General features: G+C 37.4%; 1 protein-coding gene across 1 annotated transcript in view; it reads left to right on the forward strand.

The window, feature by feature from the left end:
• Positions 1-1,849: 1,849 nt before the first annotated feature.
• The window catches only part of ABCD3 (ATP binding cassette subfamily D member 3), an 81,568-nt gene continuing 65,784 nt past the window's right edge, over positions 1,850-17,633 (forward strand). Inside the window, exon 1 of the mRNA XM_068540359.1 lies at positions 1,850-2,046. Within this exon, the coding sequence (XP_068396460.1) occupies positions 1,937-2,046 (110 nt within the window). The 5' untranslated portion in view covers positions 1,850-1,936. The remainder of the gene's footprint in view (positions 2,047-17,633) is intronic.

Raw genomic sequence — 17,633 nt, forward strand, 5'->3', positions numbered from 1 at the left:
CAGTGCGGGGGTTTGGACACAATACTCTACATTAATCTTAAATTTATCTTTCAAGAAAATAGAACCACTAGTCTGCTTCTCAACCCAGGTCTGATATTAACCCCTTTACATACAGATCTGATTTGCTCTGAGCCTATTAAGTACTGTTTCATTTAGAGTCTACCTAAACTCTTCCCTTCCCCTGATACCATAATGATCCCCATTTCTTCCCTTTTTTGGAGACATACCCACAATTCCTCTGTTTCCTCTGCTATGTGCTTTCCTTTGCCACAGCAAGTTAATAAACCTAACTTTGTTGGGTTACAGGTTTGTGGTCTTTATATGATGGTCTTTATATGATGGTGGTCTTTATATGATGGGTGGTCTTTATATGATGGGCTTTATGAACAACTAAAATTATTTGAGCTCATTATTAACTAATTTCATTTTTTAAGACTCACTCATGCTCCTTGAACAAGGGTATCTTTTAGAATATCTTGCCCAATGAGTCATTCTTATCTCTCCTCTGAACTATAGTCTACTTCCTAAATATATCTTTTCTTTAAAATATAATCTATTTATTTAGACATGTTTTGGACTAACCTTGCATGCCCTTCCTTCAGTGCTACAAACTCCAAGATGGCACAGTCACTTTCTCCCAAGGTCCCTAACGCTTTCACAGTACTATGCAACTTATTAGTGAATTAGTAACTTTCCCTCTTGTCTTCCTGATGACTCTTGTAATCTTTATTAGGCAACTACCAATTTATATTGAGAAAACACCTAGGAAACCACTGTTTTGTGGGCTACTTTAATATGTGTATTATGCAAGGTTTTATGTACTTATTTTCTGACATACTTTTTTCTCGTTTCCTCAACTAAAGACAGGGACTCGCTAGTCACTGTACATACCCGAGTCTAAATGCTAAGGATAAGCAATTCTGTATCATAGGGCCTGACAGAAGAATGCTGTAATCTGTAATGCCCTTCTGATTCTGAGAGTAAAGCCAGCATTAATACAATGCACTCTTGTTATGTCTGAATGTCCCTCTGCAAAGAACAGTGTTTCTCAAACTTTTTGTTTGATCAGATCCACATTAAGAAATACATTTTGTATCACTCCTCGGGACACATAGATACAAAAGACTGGTATAAAACTTTCTCAAAACAACTCCTTTACATGTAATGCACTGAGATTGTTCTATTGTGTTCTACTCTTCTAGATTTCATTAAAAAAAAAAAGTGGTGGTTTCCATCTATCAAACCGATATCACAGTCCCCTAGAGATTATAATCTATGGTTTAGAAAACACCGGCTTGGCTAAAGGTTTTTGATTTGTAGTCATTCTTTCCACATTTCCGTACACCTCGGAGAGTTCCCGACAGCTGTTTTCATCTAAAGGATTACTGTGCCCTCAGTTTTGTGTAAATGCTCTGTGACGGGGCCGTTCCCCTTCTTCCTGGCTCCTTTAAGAGGGTGGTAACGGCCCATCCTGGAGGTGGAGTGGCAGGTCCCACCAAGCCCCCGGCGCAGGCCAGGCCCGCTTTTCCAGTTGTTGTGAAAGCCTGCGCGTGTGTGCGCGCGGAGGTGGTGGGTAGGGGCGAGGCAGGGGCGACACGGTAACCCAGCAGTAGCCAGGAGCAGCAGAGGGAGGCCCAGGGCCGTCTCTGAGCCCGCGTTCCCGGAGACCCTGCGAGGGTCCACGCGTGCGCAGAGCGCGTCCCGGGACCTTTCCGGCCTCCGTGACGTCCGCGCGCGCTCCCCACGAGCCAGAGGCCGTGGTGGGCTCCGGCGCGCGGCCGGTGCGGCGGCGCGCGCCAGGGGGCGGTCCTGCGCTGCCGGCACCGCCCGCCCCCGGCGCGCTCCTCTCCTCCCAGTCTCCCCCGCGCTTCCTGCACTACGGTAGTCGTCGCCGCGTCCCCGTGCCTGTCCCCGTCTCGCTAGCACAGGCTGTGCCATGGCGGCCTTCAGCAAGTACCTGACCGTGCGAAACTCCTCGCTGGCGGGGATGGCGTTCCTGCTGCTTTGCCTGCTCCACAAGCGGCGCCGCGCCCTCGGCCTGCACGGGTAAGAAGGCCCGTGGCCGCGCCGCCTTCCCGGGCCCGAACGTGAGCTCCCCGCGCTCTCTTCTTCTTCGCCCGGCGGACGAGTCCCTTTGCCCCGCGGGGTCAAGCGGAGAGGGGGCCGGCTGCGGCCGCTGCCAGGCTCCAATGTCAGGATGTCCGGTGTCCCCGCGGCGCGGGCGTCCCCCGTGCTCCCTGCGCTCCGCCGGCCTGTCCGGCTGCTCACTCTGCCCCCGGGTGTGCGAATCTTTTTCCTGCGCCCGCTAGCAAACCCATGCCTCTGCCCCGAGGCCGTCGCCCCTGATGTCCTCCCTTTTTTTGTATCAACACCACCACCTCCTTTTTGCATCAACTTTCTGGGTGTATTCTTGTTTTGCCATCTCATCTCCTGACAGACCGTGGATTTGCTTTGTGGACGTGTATGTGTGATTTGAGGATGGGGATTGGACTCACCAGACTGGAGGCTGTTGTCTAAGTCATTGGATGAGTGAGGTTTGGCACGATTCCTTAGTAGTTGCTGTTGAAAGTCGCGAGGATGGTTCGTGTGAACTGTCCTGCGTCCAGTTGGCAAAGTTGCTTTCTAAAGTGGTGTCCCCTTCGAGTTGGTCAGTGAACGCCCTAGCATTTCATCGGAAAAGCTGAATCGGTTCCGAGGTATTTGGAGGGCAAGGTTCGTTTCCCTGACTCGCAGGTGGAAGGTGAATGTGTGTTCTAGATAAGGGTCCAGATTCCTTTTGATTATATTCCGCTGCTTCTCCCTCGAGAATTTTAATGTTTAAATTTAACTTTGGGAGATGATAAGATTAGAGAAGGAAGAGAGAGAATTGAGTTACTGTTGTGGCGTTACAAGACATAATTTTTTATTTGCTGGGAGTCACTTTCCTTCAAATGAATGAGGAAAGGCTACTTCCCAAGCATTCTTGCTACTATTGGATATTTCGTATTAAATCTTAGCATCGTGCTTTCATCCATTTTACTTCATTTCTTTGGGCAGATACTGTTGCCTTCTGTTTTGATTTGCCTAATGTATCTTATTAGTAGTAGATTTTGGACTAAAACACTGACAAGTGGCCTTCCTTCCCTTGAAGTTCTTACTAACCTTCCCCTGGCTTCTTTATCTTATTAGTCTGAAGCAGTGGTCTTTCTTTTCCTTCCTAAATCTGCTTAACAAAGTTGAAAATGATTTGCTTCTTTGTCAGGACAGTACAGTACCTATTCACTTTTCTTCTCTTCAGTTTGCTTTTAAAATGATTTATTCTGGAAAATATAAACAAAATTTTCTGTTAGATCTGCTTTCTGATCTCCCAGTTGCAAATGGAAGTTATTTGTTATCTGGGAATATGCCAAAAGAAAATGCTGAGTGCTATAAAATAACTTGGAATTACATTTTTGCAGAGAAGTGTTTTAGTGCATAGAACAGGTGTTTTAGTATGGGAGAGGGGGATTTGAGGACAGCCCTAACAGCTCTGGCTTGCTTTTATGATTTTTTTAATTAAAAACTTTGTTTTATTGGAGTATTACATACTTGTAGAAAAATACACATAAGTGTAGAGCTTGAAGAGTTTTCACAAATAGAACTCACTCATGTAATCATCACCCTCATCTGCACCCAGATAAAAATACTATCAGCAACCCAGAAGCTCTCTTCAAGTCCCTTCCAGTCACAGCTAAAGTAGTTACTGATTAATAAGGCCGTAGATTATTGAGTGAGGGAAATTTTAAACATAATCTAATGGGAAATAGTAGCAATAATAGCAAGACGGTATAATGTAATCAGTTGTATTAAATTAAGTGTTTATTCATTATTATATAAAACGCTTTACAAACCTCTTTTTGAGAAACTTTGTAAACTTTTTGGGGGATTAAATTATGCAACAGTTAATTTACTGAACAAAAGATTGTTGTTAATCTTTTGCACTGGCAGTAGTAAGGAAAATCTTTATTTTACACATTAGTTTGCGGGAGGAGAATGCAAATTATGAGCAGATAAGCCTGATGTTTAAATTACTGAGGTAAAATGGTTGAATTACTATAAAACCATTAAGAATGGTGTCAAATCTATCTTTGTAGATAATATACTTCCAGAATCATTTGGATATCTTTCAGTTGCTATCTTTGGCCTCATAGCTTGAAGATCAGAAAATTCTAACTTTATATTTTACTGGCTTTTCGGGTAGCTTTGGTAACAGGGCTAATTAATTTTGCTATCTAGTGCCTAATTAAGGAACCTGTGACTGCTTGACCTTTATTTGTCTATGCTATTGACAGTAGATTTGTCTTAGAAGATATTCCTTAGAACCAGATAGTTAATAAAGATAATAAAATCACTTTAAAAAGTTACAGTGTCATTTTATTCCAGACATTGGGAGAATGAGTAATTTAATATTCTGAGTAATTTTTTAGTTATATATGACTTGACTGGGTGAAATATACTTTTTATTATGGAAAATTTCACACATATTCAAAGTAAGCAGAATAATATGATGGACCTCCTATACACTTCACACAAGAAGTACCATTAACATTCTACCATTCTTGTTTCTTATAGCTCCTTGCTCCCCACCCCTTATTTTTACAGATCTTTAGGTAAAATTTATATATATTGAACTGTGCACATCTTGTACATTTTTTAAATAAATGGATACAATAGTATAACACATCCATTTAATAAATTAGAACATTTTCATCTCCCCAGAAAGTTCTCTTTATGCATTCTACGTGACCACCGTACTAACCTTTTTCACCCTAGTTTTGCTTAATCATACATCTTATTTTGTTTATTATTTATATGGGGAATAGTGGAATCTTTTTACTCATGGATAAAGGAGACCATGTATTTCAGTTCAAAGGAAGTATCTGTTTGAGACTGTTGTATTACTAGGTGCTATGGGATGGAGAGGTGTGTGTGTGTGTTACGCATACATTAAAAAAAATATGACATCTTTAAGTGTGAATTAGTTAAAAATGTAAGATGATGACAATGCAGTGTACAGACAGTCATGCCTTAAAAATTCTGAGAAAGAAGAGATTAATGTGTTTGGGAAGAGTTAGGGAAGGTTTTATGAAGGATGTGAGCTAAGCCTAGAAAGAGGGTAGGAATGAATAACTGGAGATAAATTGAATGTCAGTAGCAGCCCTTATCAGATTTTTGTTGCATTTTATGGGAGGAAGAAGCTTGGTGGTACTCTTTCAGTCCAAACACAAATATAATCATGTTATTTCTTCATTAAAATCTTTCAGCTATTCTAAAATACAAAATTCTTAGCATGAGTGAATGATGTTCATGATCCGGTCCTTTGCTGCTTCTGCTCAGCCAGCCATATGGAATTAACACACTCTGAGTAGGACAGGCTCTGCCCAGCTGTTGCAGTCTTATTGTAATCACTGTCATCCCCACCACTTCTTCCCACACTTTGATGTTTATTTACCTTCAAGACTCAGTTCAGTTAGCACTTTCCTGTCTTTTCCTGATCTCCAAACTGATGCTGTTGTCCTCTGCTCTCAGGCTGCTCTAAGCATTCCCCTACTCTAGTTACCACTCTGTATGGTAGTTTATTTTCTTGGCTTCTACCTGCATCAGACTGTGAGTTTCTGGAGGGCATGGACTGAGTCATCTTTAAATTCCTAGTTTGCACATGTCATAGGATAGACATTCAGTAAGTATTTATAGGGTGGACAAATGATGTAGGATAGTTGAAGAATTTTTAAGGGTAATTGTCTGACAGGCAGTTGGAGATGGGGTACTAGTACAAACATGAGTAAAGGCATTATCTTCAGAGAAGTGATAGTTGTGTACCTGAGATTATATAACAGGAACTGGGGGTAGGGAAGGGTAGGAAATCAGTGGGCCAGTTTTAGAAGGCAGAGAAGAGACCAGTCTACATTGCCAAACTATTTTATGATCTTAAAAAAACCAAACAAAGAACAAAAACAGAACAAAGCAGTTTTCTTTCTCTTCCCATGAATGCTTGTCAAAGTTCAGATTTCTCTTCCTGGATTTCAGAACCTTCCTTTATCTGGTCTCACCTTACCTGGCTAATCTTTTATTCCATTGCCTGCCAGTGACTACCCTCTGTTCCAAATAGGCCAGTTTCTGCACTGTTTTCTGAACAGGCCACACTCATTCCTGGCTTTGGAGCCTTATTCATGATATGAGCCATACCTGGAATATCTCTTCCTGTATCCTCTGTTCTTCAACTCTTACCCTTTAAGGGTTACGTCAAGGTCACCTTTTCCATGAAGTAATTTTAAACAACCCTTTTTAATCTATGAACCATGTATTTAGGTACTTTTCTTTTTTCATCTATTAATTGTTTGACTGGGTATGATCTAGTTGTTAGCCATCAGAATGTAGCCATGGCCACCAGCTTATGGGGTGGTCCTTTGTCCTTTTTCAAAGCCCCAATCTATAGATGGTAGGAATAACCAAATATTTTTGGAGAGTTTCAGGGAGCTTGTGTTTCTCTTAGTCATGCCTTACTTCTATGCTTCTGCTCTATTTTAGATCCCACTTGTATGTTGTCTCTTGAGCCTGTCATTTTGGTATCTGCCTTGATTCCTCCAAAGCATCAGTCACAAAGCAGGTATTTGTAGTAGAGCTTTACTGAAAATTTGGGAGTAGTGGCAGGGATTATATTGCAACATAGGGAACATCTTAAAATGGAGTAGTTCTTTTATTTACAAGTTTCTTGTACATTCCCACTGTTGTAAATTTGTTGGCTATTTTCCCCTGAGCCTCAGCCCTGTGGCCTGTTGCTGTGTCTTTTCTGTACCCCTTGGATGTTTTCCTATCTCTAGCTTCTACTCCCTGTACTGTCTCCCCACTAACCTCCCTACCGCTTTCCTGCATACCTGAATTCAGCTTTCCTTCTTGAGATCTGCTCCTTTCAAATCAAGCTTTAGAAGGGGCTGGCTTCACTTTTCTCAGTTTCACAGGCTCACTGAACGTTCTGCAAAGTACAGGCGTGTGTCAGGTGAGGGGCTGGAGTTGCATGAGACCCTTAGGATGAACCATGAGTGGATGTTGTAGGGTTCATCATATGGCTCCTCAGAATAAAAAGGAGATGCTTAAGCAGCTATAGGTAAAGAAGGCCTTAAAGGATTTGCCAGGAAAAGCAGCTCTATACAGAAACCAACTGATGCAGGTCATGTTCTCAGAACTGTGCAGCTGCCTGTGGTATGCTGGGGGTAACTAGGTACTGACTGTTTAATTATTATAATTAAACTTCTCAGCTTTGGGCACATTAGCATCATTGGCCAGGCATTCCGTTTTAGGGCTTTTGCAGTTGCTATTCCCCTGCCTGGAATTCTCTTTCCCCATACATCCTCACTGTTTTCCCTCCCATTTTTCTTAGAGCTGTGGTTACTGTTTGTTTTAAATAACAATTTTTTTCTTGCTACAAATGTAAATGTTGTCTCCTGAAGTATATATTATGAGCTCTATAGGAGCTGGGCCCCTTCTATATGCATGGGTAAAGCAAGTCTTAGAAATTTATAAAAATAGTATCATTATTTTATAACCTGCTTTTGACAGTTAACAATAGAGTGGAAACATTAAAGACAATTTTAAGAAATTAAAAATCATGTACTTTGGTGTACAACAGACACTAACACAGTATTGTGAAGCAGTTATACTCCAATAAAGATCTATTAAAAAATCATGCATAATGTCATCACCATAACACACATATTGTTTTATTTTTATTATCTTTTATTATTTATATGCATATATTTTTACACAGTTATATACATGGTTTGCTATTTTCATTTAAAGCATAGACATCATTCCTGTGTTTCTAGATGAACCTCATTACTATGTTTTAAAAGAAATACATAAATACTCCTTTGTGTGACTATATCATAATTTATTTTACCCTTAAATATTTGGTATCTAGATAGCTTCTGTAATTTTTACAGATAATACTGTATGTGTTTGTGAGTGAACATTTCTGTCTCTGCTGAATTATTTCCTTGGAATAAATTGTCAGAATTAGGATTAATGAAGGAAGGTTATAAGCTTTCTTTAGTGTTTGTGGAAAAGGAAAGCATAAACATTCTGGAGCTACACAAATTCCACATATTACTTTTTAATAATTGTGTCATAGAATACTATGAATGAGTGCTAATTTAATTCTCTAACATCATTAAGGGATGTTTGAATTTTTTTGGAGGGGGAACTACTTTAGAGGTGTAAAATAATGTCTCAGGATTATTTTAATTTCCAAGAATGCATATTTTTATATGCAGAAACCTGTCTTTATTATGGAAGCACTCAGCATAGTATCAAACATGGTCTTTGGTGTTAGATATGGGTTCAGGTTTTTATTCAGCCGTCTGCTAGATCTGTGATCTTGGTCAATTTACTCAACCTCTTTAAGCCTCAGTTTTCTCATCTGTAGAACAGGGATAATAGTATTTACTTAATCAGTAGTTGTGAGGATTAAATGAGAAAATGTCCTAACTCAGTAGCTGGAACAAAGCTCAGTAAATAGAAGATAGCTTTAGCTTTCCCTGTGCTTGCCAAAGGACAGCAAAACATCCCATTGTTAGGTTCTCAGTAACTATTGAGCCTTCATAAAAATTTCCTCAAATATGCCTACGAAAATCTCCCTAAAGAAACCTTTAGAATTGATAGACTCATTCAGAGTTGGGAAGTATTTAAGTTACTTTTATGTGACATGGTTTCAGTCCTCTGTGTTTTTTCAGTTGTTTCTTCCTGAATATGATACTCTATTTCTCCACCCCTTAAAGGGAGGTCTGAAACTGAATTCATTATTCTAAGTGTGGTCTGACTGACAGAGTGGAGTGGGCTGTTACCTGCTTTGTAAATCCAAAACTTTTGTTACAGTAGGTGAGGTTACATTCATTTTTGTGACAGTCAGTATTCATCACTCATATTTTAGCTTGCACAGTTGTTTTCCCTTTCTTTCCCCTTCTTAGCTTGCTGTTTGATTTTTTTTTTTAAACCTGGGTGTGGGTATTTACAACTTATCTTTGTTTGGGCACATCACTTTCTCCTAAATTTTTTTTCATCATGCACATTTTTAAAAAAAATTTTTATTGGAGTATAGTTGCTTTACAATGTTGTGTTAGTTTCTACTGTATAGCAAAGCAAATCAGCTATACGTGTACATATATCCCCTCTTTTTTGGATTTCCTTCCCATTTAGGTCACCTCAGACATTGAATAGAGTTTCCTGTGCTATACAATAGATCCTGCACATTTAATTGGTATTCTTTCTGTATATTTTGTCAATAAGTTACCGGACAGGAGTAAGTATAGAACAATGTATTTATATCACTATAACCTTTCTTTTAAATGATACCTTTTGGGGGTTGTATTGGTTCTCATCTTTAACTTACCTGGTACCTTTTCACACCTTTCCTTCTGGTGATATTTGGCACTCTGACGATAGGGCTAGGCATTTGATCCGTACTGGGCCAGTCAGAATCCTTCCTCCTCTGTGATGTTTCTGCTGTGGAGTCAGTGGGGAATGGTCTTCCTTTTTCGGTCATGGATGATGAATATCACCACCTTCTAATCTGTTGCAATAAAATATAAACTGGAATTATTATTATTATTATTTTATTGGCCTCACCACGCAGCTTGCAGGATCTTAGTTCCCTGACCAGGGATTGAGCCCATGCCCACTGCAGTGGAAGCATGGAGTCCTAACCATTGGACTCCCAGGGAATTCCCTAAACTGGAGTTATGAAGAAGAAAGATAGGTGCTCTTTATAATTTTCTTTAGAGTTATATATGGCAAATTAAATTTTATGCAAAATGGGTACTGTATTTCCCTATTGTTATTTTTTTTGGAGTGATTTTTTTACAGAATGTTAGAGTTGTTTATAAATGACATTTGTAGTCATTTCTACAAAAAATTAGACATAAGGCCCTTGCTTAAGAATATGGCTTTTATCATAACATTCTTTTCATGAGGAAATAACTTTTGTTTTAGGCATCTCTTTTAAGAATATAGCCTTCCATAGGCATTAGGATAAAATGGTCTGGATAACTGATGGTTGTGCTCTCCATTGGGAACTATTATGCATATTAAGATAGTTTGAAGCCTTGTTAGATAAAACTAGTGAGTGTGGTAAAGGTGTTTTTTTTTAAAAAAACATGCATTTGTTGTTTGGCTAATTAGCAGTCCTGAATGATTGCAATTAAATTAATAAAGTATAAAATTGAAAATAAAGCTCATCAAAGCATTCAGCTAATTTGATATCTGTGAATAGACGTAACAATCTCACATACCACTATAATGGTACCATAATAATAGACATAAACATGGGTTGTATGATTTACTCTCTGCTTAAGAAGTTATCTATTGGCATTAATTTAGTGCCAATAGTTATCTGTTGGCATTAAAAATAAATGTACTATGTGGAATGAGGCAGCTTCTCTAGGTAAATCATAATTTGGTTATTTAATTTGCTTTTGCAAATATGTTCCTATAAAAGGGTTTCATCTTCAAGAAATTCATGGAAAAGACTCTGACAAGTACAGGTTTCTGGTAACTGACTGTACTGCTGAACTGAATGAATAAGCATTTTCAGAACTCTAATGAAAAACTGATGAACTCATAAAAGTGCTAACAAAAGATCAAGATGAAAAAAAAATTAATTACATGGGACTGAGTGAACTGATGAGGATGAGTATAATTTTTGTGACTTTCTGTCTGAATTAAAAAAAAAAAAAAAAAAGAAACTACTGGTATATTTTATTTAAAATATTATTCTCCGTTTACCTGTGATACAATTTTGTTGCATCAGGAAATTAGATTTAACGTGTTTTCAACTGTGGTATTCATTTGCTTTCCCCTGCAGTAATGCCCAAGATGTGTTGTTCAGTAAAGCAGTGGAGGCACGGGGGGAGGCAAGTGTAGGACAGAATCAATGAAATGATCCCATTTTTAACGTAAGTATCAGATAATTTCCAGTTTAACTATTGATGAGTGAGTACATTTCTCTCTGTATTTTATCACTGGCTCAACAAAATAGCTACTTCCCCTTACTTCATTGAAGAAAATTTCAATGTGGAAGGAAATACAATGTTTATCCAGTACATTCTATTGAATGCTTCTTGTATGTCACTAGGCTAGGCATTGAGATACCAAATTGATGAACATTATTTCTAACCCCTGTCTTGTGGAAATACAAATACATAGAAAAGTCGTACAAGTCAGTATGACTAGACCTGTGGTCTAATAATAATTCTGTGGGAGGGAGCACTGAATTGGGAATGGTTGATTGTTTTGGTTGTTACCTGGGGAGGTTTCACTTTTGTGCCTGATCTTAAGAGATAAGGCGTAAAAGGCATTCTAGGTAGAGCAAATAGCATGAGCAAAGGCATGGCGATAGTGGAGTTATGATTTGAGAAGAAGGGACTGCAAAGACATGAAGCTGATAACCTTACTATTAACTATTTATTGAGCACTTGCCATATTATAGGTTCTAAATATTTTGCATTTATTCCTCACAACAGTCTTTTGAGATAGTTGTTTTATTATCTTTATTTTATCGGTGAGTAATCAGAAAGGTAAAAATGGTACCTGATTATAAGAGTTCTTACGTTTGAATTAGCCGCGTGGAGGGTAAAAGACAGAATAAAATATTTTTATCAGATCCTTCAGATATACTTAGATTTGTAACCAAGCAAGGCCTCATGCGCCCATGGACAGAAAGCCAAACTCTTGACAGCAGGTGTTTTCAGCAAAGTAAGGGTTTATTGCATGGCGCCAAGTAAGAGAGTGAGAGACAAGCCTCAGATCCACTCCATCTTGGTCTTTGAGTTAGGGATTTTTTTTTTAAAGGGGAAAAACGAAAGCTGGGACTAATCATCATCTTGTGACATTTCTTAATCATAGTTTTGGGAGTCGGGATGTTCTGGTTTATGAGGTTCAGACCAGGTGGTCCGTGGCTTGGGGGTCCATTAGCTCATCTTGCCCTGGAGAAACAACCTGGGTTTGTATGTTAATGATGATATATATAATAGCAATTTTAGTACATTAACGATGTTATCGACAATAGCAGTTTTCGTCATCTGACTCTGGTTGATTAGTGTTCAGTTAGCACAGGATTGAGGTCAGAGGGGACAGAAAAGGGAATAAAGAATTGGATAGAGAGAGTAATCATAAACTCAGTAAGGGAACTCGGTTTCAGATTCAAAAGAACAGTCAAGAATCATTCAGGGGCTAAGAAAAAGTCTTATGTTAAATTCAAAGTTATGTAAATTGTTAGATTAACAATTTTATTGTGGTATATTAATTTTAAAATATAGTCATGGTGGAATACTCTTAAGATTTTTAAAACATTTTTATTGTGTATTATGCAGCAAGTATAGAAAAGTGCATAAAACACGTATATAAATTAATGACTTTTTTTGTAACTGCCACCCAGGTCAAGAAATATCTTTGCCATCCACCCAGAAGCCACATGCCCCTTCCCAGTCACAGCCCCTTCTCTGTACTATCCTGACTTCTATAGTAATTACATTTTTGCATTTCTTTATAATTTTATCACCCAAAGGTGCGCTCCTGAGCACTATAATTCAGATGTGTTTGTGGGATTTTTTGTTCAAGTCTCTCTTAATCTGTGAGTCTGCATGCCATTTCTCTTTCCCGTTTGTTATAGTTTATTTGTTGAAGCAACCAGGTGTCTTCATCTATACATATTCTGTAATTTGGATTATGCCAGTTGTATAATTTTTCTTCATTCTCTGTATTTCCTGTAAATTGCTAGTTGGATCTAAAAGCTTGATCAAATTTAGATTTTGTTTTTATTTTTTGGACAAGAATGCTTCCTAGGTGTTGATGTGGTGTACTCTCTGTCACGAGGTATATAATGTCTGGTGGTTTCTTTCTGTGATTTGAGCAGCCACTGATATTTGATACCTAGAACAATGAGTTTATTAGGGCTTACAAAATGGTGATATTTGAATTCGGTTATTACTTCATTTATAAGGTGGAATGTTTCTGTAAAAAGGAAGTTTTCTTCATCTGTTTGGTTCCCCGGTGGTACAGTTCAGTTAGGAAAGGCAGGATGGATATTTGCTTCTTTATTATACATCAGTTTCTTGTTATTCCCTGGAGGTGACCAATGAATTCTTCTTAAGTGTCATTACGAACCTAATGGTTCACTACTTGTAAATAAGTAGTTAATGCTCTCTTATAGATGCTTTGGAGGAACCTTTATGAATGCAGTGAATTTTATAAAAATATGAAATGTGCCTCAGTTATCAACTCTTACATTGGTTTTATTTCTATTTAAATTTTAGAATCAGCATGTTGGGATTTTGATGAGGATTTCATCTAATTTATAGATTAATTTCTAAAATTGGTTATAGTGCCGTTTTTTTTTGTTATCAATCTTGCCATGAGTTTGTAACATGTGTCAGTTTTTTTAAAAATCTGACTTTCAGTTTTGCTTTACCTCTGTTGAGTGTCTTTTATTTCATTTTTATTTGCTTTTATCTGTATTCTTTTATTCTTTATACTTCAGTTAATTTTGTTCTTTTTCTAATGTTCACATAGATGATGAATTTTCAGTCTTTTCTAATGTATTCGTTTAAGGTTATAAAGTTCTCTAACCACTGTTTAGTTGCATCCCACAGTTTTTTTGAGATGTAAACTCTTATGTTGTAAACATATCATATGATATGTATATCATTCGTTTCAAATATTTTAAAAATTTCTTGACCCATGACTTTTCACAAATGAAAGGGAATCTCTTTATTTATGTCAGTTACCTATTGTTGTATAACAAACCACCCCAACAGTTATTTTTCCCCCTTATTTCTCTGGATGGCTGGGTAGTTCCTTTGCTTGTTTTGTTTGGGTTCCCTTATGAGGAACCCAGTAGAGGATTGGCTGCACTGGAAAGTTCATATCTGGTAGTTGGTGCTGGCTGGTGGCTGGGATGCCTTGATTTTCATCTAAGTGACTGTATCATTCAGTAGGCTATACCACTTCCTCACATGGTAGTCTCAGGTCAACATTCCAAGAAGCCAGGGTGAAAGCAGAAAGGCTTCCACCCATTCTGTTGGCTAGAGCAAGTCACAAGCCTGGCCCAGATTCAAGGGTGGGAAAAAAGATTCCTCCTTTTTAGGAATTTGTCTCAGTATTTAATATACCACAATTTCAAAACATTTGGGAATTTTTCTTGTGTTTTTCTTTTTGCTGTTAATTACCAGCATAATTGCTTTGTGGTTAGAGTATTGATTTCTTTTTTTCCTCATTTTGTTTTTACCTCTTTTAGTTGTTTGAAAGTTATTCTCTATATAAAATTTTTATTTTTTAGTTTTACTGGTTACCCTAGAAATTTTGCCATCTGTTTACCTTTTCAAGTCTAAACATTAATCAATAAGAAATACTTCGTCATTCTCCCAGGCAGTAAAAGGACTTCAGAGCAGTGACCCCATTAACTTTTCCTCCTTATTTAGATGCATTTGTTGTGGGTTTTTTTTTTTAGTACTGTAAGACATTATTATTATTGTTTTATATAATATTTACTTAGAGTTAGTTATATATTTACTGCATTCTTTGTTTTCCATTCCTTCTTGCAATCTATACCTTTCAACTGAGATCAACCCTCCTGTCCCCCATAATATGTCCTTTATAAATTTCTTTAGTACAAGTCTGCTGATGATGAACCCTCTCCATGTGGCCAGGGAATGTCTTTATTTGCCTTCATTCATGTAAGTGTCTTTTTTCCTGAATGTTTAATTCTAGATTGGCAGTAATTTTCTTTTTGTACATTGAAGATTTGATTCCACCATATTCTGGTTCCATTATTAATGTTGAGAAGTCAACTGTTAGTTTGTAACTGTTGCTGCTTTGAAGGTAATCATTCTTTTTTGCTCCCGTAGAGGCTTTTAAGGATTTATGTTTGTCTTTGGTTTTCTGAAGCTCACTGTGATTTGGTTAGGTGTGGATTTATTTTTTATCTGTCTCGCTTAGAATTCACTGGGCCTTTTAGTTTTTATGGATTGGTGTCTTTCTTCCATTTTAGAATATTCTTGGCCATTACCTATGCCTTGTTTTCTTTCTTTATTCTTCCTGGACACCAACTAAGATAGTCTTATTGTAACCAGTGTCTCTTATTTCTTTGTTTGCTGTCTTTTTGTTTTCTCCTTGCTATACTCTGTATAGTCATTTCTGACTTAGCTGCTAGATTATTAATTTTCTCTTCAGCTGTGTGCATTCTATTAAACCTATTGATTAAATATTTAATTTTAATTGTATTTTTATTTTTAAGAATTCCATTTGGTTTTCTTAAGTCTGTGTAGCCTTTTACTATTTCCTTATCTTGGTAGATATCTTTGTTTTATTTTATCTATTTATTTCTTTAAATATAGTCTGCATTGTTTTATAGGGTATGTTTGGAAATTCCAACATCTGAAATCTTTTTGGGTCTGCTCCTGTTTTCTGTAATTTCTACTGGCTCTTGGTTATGGGGTGTAGTTTCCTGTGTGCTTGGTTATTTTTGATGATGGTCTGGACATTTTATTTAAAATTACTTGTAGGAGTAATTTTGAGGCTTATCGTAAACATACTTTCATTTTAAGAGGAAAGTTTACTTGTTAAAGTACCTGGGAGCAGTATCAGTCAGGGAACAACTTAAACCAAGTTTCTTAAGAGCACATACTAAAATTTTTAGTACAGTAGCTTAATAAACAGGTGCAAGACTCACATTTCAGATTTCATAATTTTGTTTCCCAAAGGAGTTATATCATTGTATATTCACAGTATTGTCATGTTAATTCCTTTCAAATCAACATCTCCACTCTTGAACTTCAAATCTAAACTTAAAAAAAAAATCTTCTGGACAATTCCATATAGTTATCTTATTGGAACCTGAAATTTAACACATTTATAATGAGTCCAATTATTATTTCCCTGAATGCTTCCACTGTGACTCTTTATTATGGTAAATGGAATGACTGTCCTCGGGTCGCTTAGGGTGCAAACGGTTTGTGAAACCTGAGGAAAAATGATCTTTGCTTTTCAGGGCATAAGTTTGGAGCAGAAGGTTTCTAATACCTCCTGTATCTTTACATAGTTCTTTAAGTCTTTGCTCTTCTTCTCCTCTCATTTCCATATTCAGTTAGGTCTTAGCTCTTATCTATTCCCTCACCCTGTTATTTCTAGCAATTTTCTTTCATCTTTCCGTTTCCATAGCCACCACCTTTGTTCAGGTCTTCATCATTTCTGGGCCCTGATTGACCTTGGTTGTGTGCGTGCGCATGTGTGCCCACACACACAAACACACACGCGCACAGCTATATTTGATATGGCTGTGGAAGTGAATTGGGGGACAATAGAAATGATAAGGAACCTACTTAGAAAGCAGGTGAGAAAATTGTTAGTTTACATGAGAAATTTTGATAGCCTGAACTGAAGTCGTTGCAATAGAGGAAAAGGAGAGCATGGAGAGAGATTGGATAGGAAGAGTATGAGAAAGGGAGAATATCTAAGAATAATTCCCAAGTTTGTGGCTTGGGTGATTGGATGGAAGAAGGTACATTCACTGAGTTAGGGCCCAGCTCAGAATGAGAAGGTGGAAGGGCTGATTTGGGGTGGAAAGGTAAGTTCAGACATAGAATGCATGTTGATTTTAAAATGATTTCAATAGATCCAGGTACAGATACCTTATTTAAAAAAATAGCTATTCAAGTCAGGAGCTTAGGAAAGATGAGGGAGCTAGAGATTTGGGGAGTCATTAGAGAATGGGTGGTAGCTGATATGCTTTTGACCGAGGTGTTCTAGAGTAGTATCTCTAGGGCCTAGAGATAATGGATCTAATGATTCATTCTTCAGGGTCCTAAAGTTCTATGAGAATTTTCTAACTTTGTGTTTTCATCTTGGTGATAAATTATAAATAAATTAGTATAAGCACATTCTGGATCATCTGAATGACTACCATAGTATTGCAGATTTTTGTGCCTGTATTTGTGTTTGAATTGTTGCTTAAGTGATCATCAAAAGAGACCACTTGTATGGTAGACAAATCTGCTGCATTAGAACCTACATCAGGCTGAAGTGTAGTAATGTAAAACTAAGAAAATCATCTTCAGCCTTTGTATTCATACTGAATTATTTTGCTATTAAAATTTTCTTTTGCAGTGATAATTACGGGTGAAAGGTGTTTTCATAGAATTTCTAAGTAACTGAAATCTTATAATGAAGCTTTGGTTTGAAATCATGAAAAAGTCATAGAGCAATTGAGTAGTGTATTACTTTGTCACAAATTGATAAAAGAACATAGGGCTGACATGTAGATTATGTGTTTACACCAAGTGAAGGCCTCATAAGATGTCATGGTATACTCTGAATAAGGTATTTCATGGTAGCTTGAAGAGAGAAAAGTGATGGGAGAGCTGACTGATCATGTGGCCCATTGTGGGTGTGTGTATGTATATGTATTGTGGGTGGATATGTGTGTATATATGTATATGTATGTTTTATATATATATGCAGATTATATTATTGTGAGCAGTTATATTGCATGGATCTCCATTTGTGTCTATAAATACCAATTTGTAACACTTACTATTACTAGTATTATTAGTAGTAAGTTCTATGACATT

Source organism: Eschrichtius robustus, chromosome 3 (genome assembly GCF_028021215.1).
Source record: "Eschrichtius robustus isolate mEscRob2 chromosome 3, mEscRob2.pri, whole genome shotgun sequence".
In the NCBI taxonomy this organism is placed as follows: Eukaryota; Metazoa; Chordata; class Mammalia; order Artiodactyla; family Eschrichtiidae; genus Eschrichtius; species Eschrichtius robustus.